Consider the following 15,945-nt stretch of genomic DNA (forward strand, 5'->3'; position numbering starts at 1 on the left):
TCATATGTTTTCCCATAGATGCGTTTTCCTCATATTTGCGTTTTTTCCATATTTGCGTTTTTCCCATATTTGCGTTTTTCCCATATTTGCGTTTTTCCCATATTTGCGTTTTTCCCATATTTGCGTTTTTCCCATAATTGCGTTTTTCCCATAATTGCGTTTTTCCCATAATTGCGTTTTTCCCATAATTGCGTTTTTCACATAATTGCGTTTTTCCCATAATTGCGTTTTTCCCATAATTGCGTTTTTCCCATATTTGCGTTTTTCCCATATTTGCGTTTTTCCCATATTTGCGTTTTTCCCATATTTGCGTTTTTCCCATATTTGCGTTTTTCCCATATTTGCGTTTTTCCCATATTTGCGTTTTTCCCATATTTGCGTTTTTCCCATATTTGCGTTTTTCCCATATTTGCGTTTTTCCCATATTCGCGTTTTGAGAAGAGGCAGATTTGAGGTAACTAAAAATTTGAAGTTATTGAAGTACATAAGAGGGAGAACTGCAGACGTGGGGAATACTAGCTTTTTTTATGCATCCCCAATTTTACCACATTTTCGTTTTCCCTCTAATGCGTTTTATAAATTTCATATGTATTCCCATATATGCGTTTTCCTCATATTTGCGTTTTTCCCATATTTGCTTTTTTCCCATATTTGCTTTTTTTCCATATTTGCGTTTTTCCCATATTTGCGTTTTTCCCATATTTGCGTTTTTCCCATATTTGCGTTTTTCCCATATTTGCGTTTTTCCCATATTTGCGTTTTTCCCATATTTGCGTTTTTCCCACATTTGCGTTTTTCCCACATTTGCGTTTTTCCCACATTTGCGTTTTTCCCACATTTGCGTTTTTCCCACATTTGCGTTTTTCCCACATTTGCGTTTTTCCCACATTTGCGTTTTTCCCACATTTGCGTTTTTCCCACATTTGGGTTTTTCCCATATTTGGGTTTTTCCCATATTTGGGTTTTTCCCATATTTGGGTTTTTCCCATATTTGGGTTTTTCCCTTATTTGGGTTTTTCCCATATTTGCGTTTTGAGAAGAGGCAGATTTGAGGTAACTATAAATTTGAAGTTATTGAAGTGCATAAGAGGGAGAACTGCAGATGTGGGGAATACTAGCTTTTTTATGCATCCCCAATTTTACCACATTTTCGTTTTCCTTCTAATGCGTTTTATAAATTTCATATGTTTTCCCATATATGCGTTTTCCTCATATTTGCGTTTTTCCCATATTTGCGTTTTTCCCATATTTACCTTTTTCCCATATTTGCCTTTTTCCCATATTTGCCTTTTTCCCATATTTGCCTTTTTCCCATATTTGCCTTTTTCCCATATTTGCGTTTTTCCCATATTTTCGTTTTTCCCATATTTGCGTTTTTTCCATATTCGCGTTTTCCCCATATTCGCGTTTTTCCCATATTCGCGTTTTTCCCATATTGGCGTTTTTCCCATATTGGCGTTTTTCCCATATTGGCGTTTTTCCCATATTTGCGTTTTTCCCATATTTGCGTTTTTCCCATATTTGCGTTTTTCCCATATTTGCGTTTTTCCCATATTTGCGTTTTTCCCATATTTGCGTTTTTCCCATATTTGCGTTTTTCCCATATTCGCGTTTTGAGAAGAGGCAGATTTGAGGTAATTAAAAATTTGAAGTTATTGAAGTGCATAAGAGGGAGAACTGCAGATGTGGGGAATACTAGCTTTTTTTATGCATCCCCAATTTTACCACATTTTCGTTTTCCTTCTAATGCGTTTTATAAATTTCATATGTTTTCCCATATATGCGTTTTCCTCATATTTGCGTTTTTCCCATATTTGCGTTTTTCCCATATTTACCTTTTTCCCATATTTGCCTTTTTCCCATATTTGCCTTTTTCCCATATTTGCCTTTTTCCCATATTTGCGTTTTTCCCATATTTGCGTTTTTCCCATATTTGCGTTTTTCCCATATTTGCGTTTTTCCCATATTTGCGTTTTTCCCATATTTGCGTTTTTCCCATATTTGCGTTTTTCCCATATTTGCGTTTTTCCCATATTTGCGTTTTTCCCATATTTGCGTTTTTCCCATATTTGCGTTTTTCCCATATTTGCGTTTTTCCCATATTTGCGTTTTTCCCATATTTGCGTTTTTTCCATATTTGCGTTTTTCCCATATTTGCGTTTTTCCCATATTTGCGTTTTTCCCATATTTGCGTTTTTCCCATATTTGCGTTTTTCCCATATTAGCATTTTGAGAAGAGGCAGATTTGAGGTAACTAAAAATTTGAAGTTATTGAAGTGCATAAGCGGGAGAACTGCAGATGTGGGGAATACTAGCTTTTTTTATGCATCCCCAATTTTACCACATTTTCGTTTTCCCTCTAATGCGTTTTATAAATTTCATATGTTTTCCCATAGATGCGTTTTCCTCATATTTGCGTTTTTTCCATATTTGCGTTTTTCCCATATTTGCGTTTTTCCCATATTTGCGTTTTTCCCATATTTGCGTTTTTCCCATAATTGCGTTTTTCCCATAATTGCGTTTTTCCCATAATTGCGTTTTTCCCATAATTGCGTTTTTCCCATAATTGCGTTTTTCCCATAATTGCGTTTTTCCCATAATTGCGTTTTTCCCATAATTGCGTTTTTCCCATAATTGCGTTTTTCCCATATTTGCGTTTTTCCCATATTTGCGTTTTTCCCATATTTGCGTTTTTCCCATATTTGCGTTTTTCCCATATTTGCGTTTTTCCCATATTTGCGTTTTTCCCATATTTGCGTTTTTCCCATATTTGCTTTTTTTCCATATTTGCGTTTTCTCCATATTTGCGTTTTTCCCATATTTGCGTTTTCTCCATATTTGCGTTTTTCCCATATTTGCGTTTTTCCCATATTTGCGTTTTTCCCATATTTGCGTTTTTCCCATATTTGCGTTTTTCCCATATTTGCGTTTTTCCCATATTTGCGTTTTTCCCATATTTGCGTTTTTCCCATATTTGCGTTTTTCCCATATTTGCGTTTTTCCCATATTTGCGTTTTTCCCATATTTGCGTTTTTCCCATATTTTCGTTTTTCCCATATTTTCGTTTTTCCCATATTTTCGTTTTTCCCATACTTTCGTTTTTCCCATATTTTCGTTTTTCCCATATTTTCGTTTTTCCCATATTTTCGTTTTTCCCATATTTTCGTTTTTCCCATATTTTCGTTTTTCCCATATTTGCGTTGTTCCCATATTTGCGTTGTTCCCATATTTGCGTTGTTCCCATATTTGCGTTGTTCCCATATTTGCGTTGTTCCCATATTCGCGTTTTGAGAAGAGGCAGATTTGAGGTAATTAAAAATTTGAAGTTATTGAAGTGCATAAGAGGGAGAACTGCAGATGTGGGGAATACTAGCTTTTTTTATGCATCCCCAATTTTACCACATTTTCGTTTTCCCTCTAATGCGTTTTATAAATTTCATATGTTTTCCCATATATGCGTTTTCCTCATATTTGCGTTTTTCCCATATTTGCGTTTTTCCCATATTTACCTTTTTCCCATATTTGCGTTTTTCCCATCTTTGCGTTTTTCCCATCTTTGCGTTTTTCCCATATTTGCGTTTTTCCCATATTTGCGTTTTTCCCATATTTGCGTTTTTCCCATATTTGCGTTTTTCCCATATTTGCGTTTTTCCCATATTTGCGTTTTTCCCATATTTGCGTTTTTCCCATATTTGCGTTTTTCCCATATTTGCGTTTTTCCCATATTTGCGTTTTTCCCATATTTGCGTTTTTCCCATATTTGCGTTTTTCCCATATTCGCGTTTTTCCCATATTTGCGTTTTTCCCATATTTGCGTTTTTCCCATATTTGCGTTTTTCCCATATTTGCGTTCTTCCCATATTTGCGTTCTTCCCATATTTGCGTTCTTCCCATATTTGCGTTCTTCCCATATTTGCGTTCTTCCCATATTCGCGTTTTGAGAAGAGGCAGATTTGAGGTAACTAAAAATTTGAAGTTATTGAAGTGCATAAGAGGGAGAACTGCAGATGTGGGGAATACTAGCTTTTTTTATGCATCCCCAATTTTACCACATTTTCGTTTTCCCTCTAATGCGTTTTATAAATTTCATATGTATTCCCATATATGCGTTTTCCTCATATTTGCGTTTTTCCCATATTTGCGTTTTTCCCATAATTGCGTTTTTCCCATAATTGCGTTTTTCCCATATTTGCGTTTTTCCAATATTTGCGTTTTTCCCATATTTGCGTTTTTCCCATATTTGCGTATTTCCCATATTTGCGTTTTTCCCGTATTTGCGTTTTTCCCGTATTTGCGTTTTTCCCGTATTTGCGTTTTTCCCATATTTGCGTTTTTCCCATATTTGCGTTTTTCCATATTTGCGTTTTTCCCATATTTGCGTTTTTCCCATATTTGCGTTTTTCCCATATTTGCGTTTTTCCCATATTTGCGTTTTTCCCATATTTGCGTTTTTCCCATATTTGGGTTTTTCCCATATTTGGGTTTTTCCCATATTTGGGTTTTTCCCATATTTGGGTTTTTCCCATATTTGCGTTTTTCCCATATTTGCGTTTTTCCCATATTTGCGTTTTTCCCATATTTGCGTTTTGAGAAGAGGCAGATTTGAGGTAACTATAAATTTGAAGTTATTGAAGTGCATAAGAGGGAGAACTGCAGATGTGGGGAATACTAGCTTTTTTTATGCATCCCCAATTTTACCACATTTTCGTTTTCCCTCTAATGCGTTTTATAAATTTCATATGTTTTCCCATACATGCGTTTTCCTCATATTTGCGTTTTTTCCATATTTGCATTTTTCCAATATTTGCGTTTTTCCCATATTTGCGTTTTTCCCATATTTGCGTTTTTCCCAAATTTGCGTTTTTCCCAAATTTGCGTTTTTCCCATATTTGCGTTTTTCCAATATTTGCGTTTTTCCCATATTTGCGTTTTTCCCATATTTGCGTTTTTCCCATATTTGCGTTTTTCCCATATTTTCGTTTTTCCCATATTTGCGTTTTTTCCATATTCGCGTTTTTCCCATATTCGCGTTTTTCCCATATTCGCGTTTTTCCCATATTCGCGTTTTTCCCATATTGGCGTTTTTCCCATATTGGCGTTTTTCCCATATTTGCGTTTTTCCCATATTTGCGTTTTCCCATATTTGCGTTTTTCCCATATTTGCGTTTTTCCCATATTTGCGTTTTTCCCATATTTGCGTTTTTCCCATATTTGCGTTTTTCCCATATTTGCGTTTTTCCCTTATTTGCGTTTTTCCCATATTTGCGTTTTTCCCATATTTGCGTTTTTCCCATATTTGCGTTTTTCCCATATTTGCGTTTTTCCCATATTTGCGTTTTTCCCATATTTGCGTTTTTCCCATATTTGCGTTTTTCCCATATTTGCGTTTTTCCCATATTTGCGTTTTGAGAAGAGGCAGATTTGAGGTAATTAAAAATTTGAAGTTATTGAAGTGCATAAGAGGGAGAACTGCAGATGTGGGGAATACTAGCTTTTTTTATGCATCCCCAATTTTACCACATTTTTGTTTTCCTTCTAATGCGTTTTATAAATTTCATATGTTTTCCCATATATGCGTTTTCCTCATATTTGCGTTTTTCCCATATTTGCGTTTTTCCCATATTTACCTTTTTCCCATATTTGCCTTTTTCCCATATTTGCCTTTTTCCCATATTTGCCTTTTTCCCATATTTGCCTTTTTCCCATATTTGCGTTTTTCCCATATTTGCGTTTTTCCCATATTTGCGTTTTTCCCATATTTGCGTTTTTCCCATATTTGCGTTTTTCCCATATTTGCGTTTTTCCCATATTTGCGTTTTTCCCATATTTGCGTTTTTCCCATATTTGCGTTTTTCCCATATTTGCGTTTTTCCCATATTTGCGTTTTTCCCATATTAGCATTTTGAGAAGAGGCAGATTTGAGGTAACTAAAAATTTGAAGTTATTGAAGTGCATAAGCGGGAGAACTGCAGATGTGGGGAATACTAGCTTTTTTTATGCATCCCCAATTTTACCACGTTTCGTTTTCCCTCTAATGCGTTTTATAAATTTCATATGTTTTCCCATAGATGCGTTTTCCTCATATTTGCGTTTTTTCCATATTTGCGTTTTTCCCATATTTGCGTTTTTCCCATATTTGCGTTTTTCTCATATTTGCGTTTTTCCCATATTTGCGTTTTTCCCATAATTGCGTTTTTCCCATAATTGCGTTTTTCCCATAATTGCGTTTTTCCCATAATTGCGTTTTTCCCATAATTGCGTTTTTCCCATAATTGCGTTTTTCCCATATTTGCGTTGTTCCCATATTTGCGTTTTTCCCATTTTTGCGTTGTTCCCATATTTGCGTTTTTCCCATTTTTGCGTTTTTCCCATATTCGCGTTTTGAGAAGAGGCAGATTTGAGGTAATTAAAAATTTGAAGTTATTGAAGTGCATAAGAGGGAGAACTGCAGATGTGGGGAATACTAGCTTTTTTTATGCATCCCCAATTTTACCACATTTTCGTTTTCCCTCTAATGCGTTTTATAAATTTCATATGTTTTCCCATATATGCGTTTTCCTCATATTTGCGTTTTTCCCATATTTGCGTTTTTCCCATATTTGCGTTTTTCCCATATTTGCGTTTTTCCCATATTTGCGTTTTTCCCATATTTGCGTTTTTCCCATATTTGCGTTTTTCCCATATTTGCGTTTTTCCCATATTTGCGTTTTTCCCATATTTGCGTTTTTCCCATATTTGCGTTTTTCCCATATTTGCGTTTTTCCCATATTTGCGTTTTTCCCATATTTGCGTTTTTCCCATATTTGAGTTTTTCCCATATTTGCGTTTTTCCCATATTTGCGTTTTTCCCATATTTGCGTTTTTCCCATATTTGCGTTTTTCCCATATTTGCGTTTTTCCCATATTTGCGTTTTTCCCATATTTGCGTTTTTCCCATATTTGCGTTTTTCCCATATTTTCGTTTTTCCCATATTTTCGTTTTTCCCATACTTTCGTTTTTCCCATATTTTCGTTTTTCCCATATTTGCGTTTTTCCCATATTTGCGTTGTTCCCATATTTGCGTTTTTCCCATTTTTGCGTTGTTCCCATATTTGCGTTTTTCCCATTTTTGCGTTTTTCCCATATTCGCGTTTTGAGAAGAGGCAGATTTGAGGTAATTAAAAATTTGAAGTTATTGAAGTGCATAAGAGGGAGAACTGCAGATGTGGGGAATACTAGCTTTTTTTATGCATCCCCAATTTTACCACATTTTCGTTTTCCCTCTAATGCGTTTTATAAATTTCATATGTTTTCCCATATATGCGTTTTCCTCATATTTGCGTTTTTCCCATATTTGCGTTTTTCCCATATTTGCGTTTTTCCCATATTTGCGTTTTTCCCATATTTGCGTTTTTCCCATATTTGCGTTTTTCCCATATTTGCGTTTTTCCCATATTTGCGTTTTTCCCATATTTGCGTTTTTCCCATATTTGCGTTTTTCCCATATTTGCGTTTTTCCCATATTTGCGTTTTTCCCATATTTGCGTTTTTCCCATATTTGCGTTTTTCCCATATTTGCGTTTTTCCCATATTTGCGTTTTTCCCATATTTGAGTTTTTCCCATATTTGCGTTTTTCCCATATTTGCGTTTTTCCCATATTTGCGTTTTTCCCATATTTGCGTTTTTCCCATATTTGCGTTTTTCCCATATTTGCGTTTTTCCCATATTTGCGTTTTTCCCATATTTGCGTTCTTCCCATATTTGCGTTCTTCCCATATTCGCGTTTTGAGAAGAGGCAGATTTGAGGTAACTAAAAATTTGAAGTTATTGAAGTGCATAAGAGGGAGAACTGCAGATGTGGGGAATACTAGCTTTTTTTATGCATCCCCAATTTTACCACATTTTCGTTTTCCCTCTAATGCGTTTTATAAATTTCATATGTATTCCCATATATGCGTTTTCCTCATATTTGCGTTTTTCCCATATTTGCGTTTTTCCCATAATTGCGTTTTTCCCATAATTGCGTTTTTCCCATATTTGCGTTTTTCCAATATTTGCGTTTTTCCCATATTTTCGTTTTTCCCATATTTCCGTTTTTCCCATATTTTCGTTTTTCCCATATTTTCGTTTTTCCCATATTTTCGTTTTTCCCATATTTTCGTTTTTCCCATATTTTCGTTTTTCCCATATTTGCGTTTTTCCCATATTTGCGTTTTTCCCATATTTGCGTTTTTCCCATATTTGCGTTTTTCCCATATTTGCGTTTTTCCCATATTTGCGTTTTTCCCATATTTGCGTTTTTCCCATATTTGTGTATTTCCCATATTTGCGTTTTTCCCATATTTGCGTTTTTCCCATATTTGCGTTTTTCCCATATTTGCGTTTTTCCCATATTTGCGTTTTTCCCATATTTGCGTTTTTCCCACATTTGCGTTTTTCCCACATTTGCGTTTTTCCCACATTTGCGTTTTTCCCACATTTGCGTTTTTCCCACATTTGCGTTTTTCCCACATTTGCGTTTTTCCCACATTTGCGTTTTTCCCACATTTGCGTTTTTCCCACATTTGCGTTTTTCCCACATTTGCGTTTTTCCCACATTTGCGTTTTTCCCACATTTGCGTTTTTCCCACATTTGCGTTTTTCCCATATTTGGGTTTTTCCCATATTTGGGTTTTTCCCATATTTGGGTTTTTCCCATATTTGGGTTTTTCCCATATTTGGGTTTTTCCCATATTTGCGTTTTTCCCATATTTGCGTTTTTCCCATATTTGCGTTTTGAGAAGAGGCAGATTTGAGGTAACTATAAATTTGAAGTTATTGAAGTGCATAAGAGGGAGAACTGCAGATGTGGGGAATACTAGCTTTTTTTATGCATCCCCAATTTTACCACATTTTCGTTTTCCCTCTAATGCGTTTTATAAATTTCATATGTTTTCCCATACATGCGTTTTCCTCATATTTGCGTTTTTTCCATATTTGCATTTTTCCAATATTTGCGTTTTTCCCATATTTGCGTTTTTCCCATATTTGCGTTTTTCCCAAATTTGCGTTTTTCCCAAATTTGCGTTTTTCCCATATTTGCGTTTTTCCAATATTTGCGTTTTTCCCATATTTGCGTTTTTCCCATATTTGCGTTTTTCCCATATTTGCGTTTTTCCCATATTTGCGTTTTTCCCATATTTTCGTTTTTCCCATATTTGCGTTTTTTCCATATTCGCGTTTTTCCCATATTCGCGTTTTTCCCATATTCGCGTTTTTCCCATATTCGCGTTTTTCCCATATTGGCGTTTTTCCCATATTGGCGTTTTTCCCATATTTGCGTTTTTCCCATATTTGCGTTTTCCCATATTTGCGTTTTTCCCATATTTGCGTTTTTCCCATATTTGCGTTTTTCCCATATTTGCGTTTTTCCCATATTTGCGTTTTTCCCATATTTGCGTTTTTCCCTTATTTGCGTTTTTCCCATATTTGCGTTTTTCCCATATTTGCGTTTTTCCCATATTTGCGTTTTTCCCATATTTGCGTTTTTCCCATATTTGCGTTTTTCCCATATTTGCGTTTTTCCCATATTTGCGTTTTTCCCATATTTGCGTTTTCCCCATATTTGCGTTTTGAGAAGAGGCAGATTTGAGGTAATTAAAAATTTGAAGTTATTGAAGTGCATAAGAGGGAGAACTGCAGATGTGGGGAATACTAGCTTTTTTTATGCATCCCCAATTTTACCACATTTTTGTTTTCCTTCTAATGCGTTTTATAAATTTCATATGTTTTCCCATATATGCGTTTTCCTCATATTTGCGTTTTTCCCATATTTGCGTTTTTCCCATATTTGCGTTTTTCCCATATTTACCTTTTTCCCATATTTGCCTTTTTCCCATATTTGCCTTTTTCCCATATTTGCCTTTTTCCCATATTTGCCTTTTTCCCATATTTGCGTTTTTCCCATATTTGCGTTTTTCCCATATTTGCGTTTTTCCCATATTTGCGTTTTTCCCATATTTGCGTTTTTCCCATATTTGCGTTTTTCCCATATTTGCGTTTTTCCCATATTTGCGTTTTTCCCATATTTGCGTTTTTCCCATATTTGCGTTTTTCCCATATTAGCATTTTGAGAAGAGGCAGATTTGAGGTAACTAAAAATTTGAAGTTATTGAAGTGCATAAGCGGGAGAACTGCAGATGTGGGGAATACTAGCTTTTTTTATGCATCCCCAATTTTACCACGTTTCGTTTTCCCTCTAATGCGTTTTATAAATTTCATATGTTTTCCCATAGATGCGTTTTCCTCATATTTGCGTTTTTTCCATATTTGCGTTTTTCCCATATTTGCGTTTTTCCCATATTTGCGTTTTTCTCATATTTGCGTTTTTCCCATATTTGCGTTTTTCCCATAATTGCGTTTTTCCCATAATTGCGTTTTTCCCATAATTGCGTTTTTCCCATAATTGCGTTTTTCCCATAATTGCGTTTTTCCCATAATTGCGTTTTTCCCATAATTGCGTTTTTCCCATATTTGCGTTTTTCCCATATTTGCGTTTTTCCCATATTTGCGTTTTTCCCATATTTGCGTTTTTCCCATATTTGCGTTTTTCCCATATTTGCGTTTTTTCCATATTTGCGTTTTTCCCATATTTGCGTTTTTCCCATATTTGCGTTTTTTCCATATTTGCGTTTTTCCCATATTTGCGTTTTTCCCATATTTGCGTTTTTCCCATATTTGCGTTTTTCCCATATTTGCGTTTTTCCCATATTTTCGTTTTTCCCATATTTGCGTTTTTCCCATATTTGCGTTTTTCCCATATTTGCGTTTTTCCCATATTTGCGTTTTTCCCATATTTGCGTTTTTCCCATATTTGCGTTTTCCCCATATTTGCGTTTTTCCCATATTTGCGTTTTTCCCATATTTTCGTTTTTCCCATATTTTCGTTTTTCCCATATTTTCGTTTTTCCCATATTTTCGTTTTTCCCATACTTTCGTTTTTCCCATATTTTCGTTTTTCCCATATTTGCGTTTTTCCCATATTTGCGTTGTTCCCATATTTGCGTTTTTCCCATTTTTGCGTTGTTCCCATATTTGCGTTTTTCCCATTTTTGCGTTTTTCCCATATTCGCGTTTTGAGAAGAGGCAGATTTGAGGTAATTAAAAATTTGAAGTTATTGAAGTGCATAAGAGGGAGAACTGCAGATGTGGGGAATACTAGCTTTTTTTATGCATCCCCAATTTTACCACATTTTCGTTTTCCCTCTAATGCGTTTTATAAATTTCATATGTTTTCCCATATATGCGTTTTCCTCATATTTGCGTTTTTCCCATATTTGCGTTTTTCCCATATTTGCGTTTTTCCCATATTTGCGTTTTTCCCATATTTGCGTTTTTCCCATATTTGCGTTTTTCCCATATTTGCGTTTTTCCCATATTTGCGTTTTTCCCATATTTGCGTTTTTCCCATATTTGCGTTTTTCCCATATTTGCGTTTTTCCCATATTTGCGTTTTTCCCATATTTGCGTTTTTCCCATATTTGCGTTTTTCCCATATTTGCGTTTTTCCCATATTTGCGTTTTTCCCATATTTGCGTTTTTCCCATATTTGCGTTTTTCCCATATTTGAGTTTTTCCCATATTTGCGTTTTTCCCATATTTGCGTTTTTCCCATATTTGCGTTTTTCCCATATTTGCGTTTTTCCCATATTTGCGTTTTTCCCATATTTGCGTTTTTCCCATATTTGCGTTTTTCCCATATTTGCGTTTTTCCCATATTTTCGTTTTTCCCATACTTTCGTTTTTCCCATATTTTCGTTTTTCCCATATTTGCGTTTTTCCCATATTTGCGTTGTTCCCATATTTGCGTTTTTCCCATTTTTGCGTTGTTCCCATATTTGCGTTTTTCCCATTTTTGCGTTTTTCCCATATTCGCGTTTTGAGAAGAGGCAGATTTGAGGTAATTAAAAATTTGAAGTTATTGAAGTGCATAAGAGGGAGAACTGCAGATGTGGGGAATACTAGCTTTTTTTATGCATCCCCAATTTTACCACATTTTCGTTTTCCCTCTAATGCGTTTTATAAATTTCATATGTTTTCCCATATATGCGTTTTCCTCATATTTGCGTTTTTCCCATATTTGCGTTTTTCCCATATTTGCGTTTTTCCCATATTTGCGTTTTTCCCATATTTGCGTTTTTCCCATATTTGCGTTTTTCCCATATTTGCGTTTTTCCCATATTTGCGTTTTTCCCATATTTGCGTTTTTCCCATATTTGCGTTTTTCCCATATTTGCGTTTTTCCCATATTTGCGTTTTTCCCATATTTGCGTTTTTCCCATATTTGCGTTTTTCCCATATTTGAGTTTTTCCCATATTTGCGTTTTTCCCATATTTGCGTTTTTCCCATATTTGCGTTTTTCCCATATTTGCGTTTTTCCCATATTTGCGTTTTTCCCATATTTGCGTTTTTCCCATATTTGCGTTTTTCCCATATTTGCGTTCTTCCCATATTTGCGTTCTTCCCATATTCGCGTTTTGAGAAGAGGCAGATTTGAGGTAACTAAAAATTTGAAGTTATTGAAGTGCATAAGAGGGAGAACTGCAGATGTGGGGAATACTAGCTTTTTTTATGCATCCCCAATTTTACCACATTTTCGTTTTCCCTCTAAAGCGTTTTATAAATTTCATATGTATTCCCATATATGCGTTTTCCTCATATTTGCGTTTTTCCCATATTTGCGTTTTTCCCATAATTGCGTTTTTCCCATAATTGCGTTTTTCCCATATTTGCGTTTTTCCAATATTTGCGTTTTTCCCATATTTGCGTTTTTCCCATATTTGCGTATTTCCCATATTTGCGTTTTTCCCGTATTTGCGTTTTTCCCGTATTTGCGTTTTTCCCGTATTTGCGTTTTTCCCATATTTGCGTTTTTCCATATTTGCTTTTTTCCCATATTTGCGTTTTTCCCATATTTGCGTTTTTCCCATATTTGCGTTTTTCCCATATTTGCGTTTTTCCCATATTTGCGTTTTTCCCATATTTGCGTTTTTCCCATATTTGCGTTTTTCCCATATTTTCGTTTTTCCCATATTTTCGTTTTTCCCATATTTTCGTTATTCCCATATTTTCGTTTTTCCCATATTTTCGTTTTTCCCATATTTTCGTTTTTCCCATATTTTCGTTATTCCCATATTTTCGTTTTTCCCATATTTTCGTTTTTCCCATATTTTCGTTTTTCCCATATTTTCGTTTTTCCCATATTTGCGTTTTTCCCATATTTGCGTTTTTCCCATATTTGCGTTTTTCCCATGTTTGCGTTTTTCCCATATTTGCGTTTTTCCCATATTTGCGTTTTTCCCATATTTGCGTTTTTCCCATATTTGTGTTTTTCCCATATTTGCGTTTTTCCCATATTTGCGTTTTTCCCATATTTGCGTTTTTCCCATATTTGCGTTTTTCCCATATTTGCGTTTTTCCCATATTTGCGTTTTTCCCATATTTGCGTTTTTCCCATATTTGCGTTTTTCCCATATTTGCGTTTTTCCCATATTTGCGTTTTTCCCATATTTGCGTTTTTCCCATATTTGCGTTTTTCCCATATTTGCGTTTTTCCCATATTTGCGTTTTTCCCATATTTGCGTTTTTCCCATATTCGCGTTTTGAGAAGAGGCAGATTTGAGGTAATTAAAAATTTGAAGTTATTGAAGTGCATAAGAGGGAGAACTGCAGATGTGGGGAATACTAGCCTTTTTTATGCATCCCCAATTTTACCACATTTTCGTTTTCCCTCTAATGCGTTTTATAAATTTCATATGTTTTCCCATATATGCGTGTTCCTCATATTTGCGTTTTTCCCATATTTGCGTTTTTCCCATATTTGCGTTTTTCCCATATTTACCTTTTTCCCATATTTGCCTTTTTCCCATATTTGCCTTTTTCCCATATTTGCGTTTTTCCCATATTTGCGTTTTTCCCTTATTTGCGTTTTTCCCATATTTGCGTTTTTCCCATATTTGCGTTTTTCCCATATTTGCGTTTTTCCCATATTTGCGTTTTTCCCATATTTGCGTTTTTCCCATATTTGCGTTTTTCCCATATTTGCGTTTTTCCCATATTTGCGTTTTTCCCATATTTGCGTTTTTCCCATATTTGCGTTTTTCCCATATTTGCGTTTTTCCCATATTCGCGTTTTGAGAAGAGGCAGATTTGAGGTAATTAAAAATTTGAAGTTATTGAAGTGCATAAGAGGGAGAACTGCAGATGTGGGGAATACTAGCTTTTTTTATGCATCCCCAATTTTACCACATTTTCGTTTTCCTTCTAATGCGTTTTATAAATTTCATATGTTTTCCCATATATGCGTTTTCCTCATATTTGCGTTTTCCTCATATTTGCGTTTTTCCCATATTTACCTTTTTCCCATATTTGCCTTTTTCCCATATTTGCCTTTTTCCCATATTTGCCTTTTTCCCATATTTGCGCTTTTCCCATATTTGCGCTTTTCCCATATTTGCGTTTTTCCCATATTTGCGTTTTTCCCATATTTGCGTTTTTCCCATATTTGCGTTTTTCCCATATTTGCGTTTTTCCCATATTTGCGTTTTTCCCATATTTGCGTTTTTCCCATATTAGCATTTTGAGAAGAGGCAGATTTGAGGTAACTAAAAATTTGAAGTTATTGAAGTGCATAAGCGGGAGAACTGCAGATGTGGGGAATACTAGCTTTTTTTATGCATCCCCAATTTTACCACATTTTCGTTTTCCCTCTAATGCGTTTTATAAATTTCATATGTATTCCCATATATGCGTTTTCCTCATATTTGCGTTTTTCCCATATTTGCGTTTTTCCCATAATTGCGTTTTTCCCATAATTGCGTTTTTCCCATATTTGCGTTTTTCCAATATTTGCGTTTTTCCCATATTTGCGTTTTTCCCATATTTGCGTATTTCCCATATTTGCGTTTTTCCCGTATTTGCGTTTTTCCCGTATTTGCGTTTTTCCCGTATTTGCGTTTTTCCCATATTTGCGTTTTTCCATATTTGCTTTTTTCCCATATTTGCGTTTTTCCCATATTTGCGTTTTTCCCATATTTGCGTTTTTCCCATATTTGCGTTTTTCCCATATTTGCGTTTTTCCCATATTTGCGTTTTTCCCATATTTGCGTTTTTCCCATATTTGCGTTTTTCCCATATTTGCGTTTTTCCCATATTTGCGTTTTTCCCATATTTGCGTTTTTCCCATTTTTGCGTTTTTCCCATATTCGCGTTTTGAGAAGAGGCAGATTTGAGGTAATTAAAAATTTGAAGTTATTGAAGTGCATAAGAGGGAGAACTGCAGATGTGGGGAATACTAGCTTTTTTTATGCATCCCCAATTTTACCACATTTTCGTTTTCTCTCTAATGCGTTTTATAAATTTCATATGTTTTCCCATATATGCGTTTTCCTCATATTTGCGTTTTTCCCATATTTGCGTTTTTCCCATATTTACCTTTTTCCCATATTTGCGTTTTTCCCATATTTGCGTTTTTCCCATATTTGCGTTTTTCCCATATTTGCGTTTTTCCCATATTTGCGTTTTTCCCATATTTGCGTTTTTCCCATATTTGCGTTTTTCCCATATTTGCGTTTTTCCCATATTTGCGTTTTTCCCATATTTGCGTTTTTCCCATATTTGCGTTTTTCCCATATTTGCGTTTTTCCCATATTTGCGTTTTTCCCATATTTGCGTTCTTCCCATATTTGCGTTCTTCCCATATTCGCGTTTTGAGAAGAGGCAGATTTGAGGTAACTAAAAATTTGAAGTTATTGAAGTGCATAAGAGGGAGAACTGCAGATGTGGGGAATACTAGCTTTTTTTATGCATCCCCTATTTTACCACATTTTCGTTTTCCCTCTAATGCGTTTTATAAATTTCATATGTATTCCCATATATGCGTTTTCCTCATATTTGCGTTTTTCCCATATTTGCGTTTTTCCCATA

General features: G+C 35.1%; 2 protein-coding genes across 2 annotated transcripts; both read right to left on the minus strand.

Moving 5' to 3' along the window:
* Positions 1–4,694: 4,694 nt before the first annotated feature.
* On the minus strand, positions 4,695–5,396 carry LOC126252215 (uncharacterized). Its single transcript, XM_049953086.1, has one exon. The coding sequence runs from the start codon at positions 5,394–5,396 to the stop codon at positions 4,695–4,697; it is 702 nt and encodes a 233-aa protein (XP_049809043.1).
* A 3,509-nt stretch (positions 5,397–8,905) lies between these two features.
* LOC126252217 (uncharacterized) lies at positions 8,906–9,583 on the minus strand. The gene has a single exon (XM_049953088.1). It carries the CDS (start codon positions 9,581–9,583, stop codon positions 8,906–8,908), a length of 678 nt encoding a protein of 225 aa, XP_049809045.1.
* Positions 9,584–15,945: the final 6,362 nt, after the last annotated feature.

The sequence above is a fragment of the Schistocerca nitens genome, chromosome 4, assembly GCF_023898315.1.
Source record: "Schistocerca nitens isolate TAMUIC-IGC-003100 chromosome 4, iqSchNite1.1, whole genome shotgun sequence".
NCBI classification, from domain to species: Eukaryota; Metazoa; Arthropoda; class Insecta; order Orthoptera; family Acrididae; genus Schistocerca; species Schistocerca nitens.

Excerpts from the sequence above, each read along its gene's own strand:
- LOC126252215 (XM_049953086.1), bottom strand. The coding sequence starts at position 5,396 with ATGGGAAAAACGCAAATATGGGAAAAACGCAAATATGGGAAAAACGCA.
- LOC126252217 (XM_049953088.1), bottom strand. The coding sequence starts at position 9,583 with ATGGGGAAAACGCAAATATGGGAAAAACGCAAATATGGGAAAAACGCA.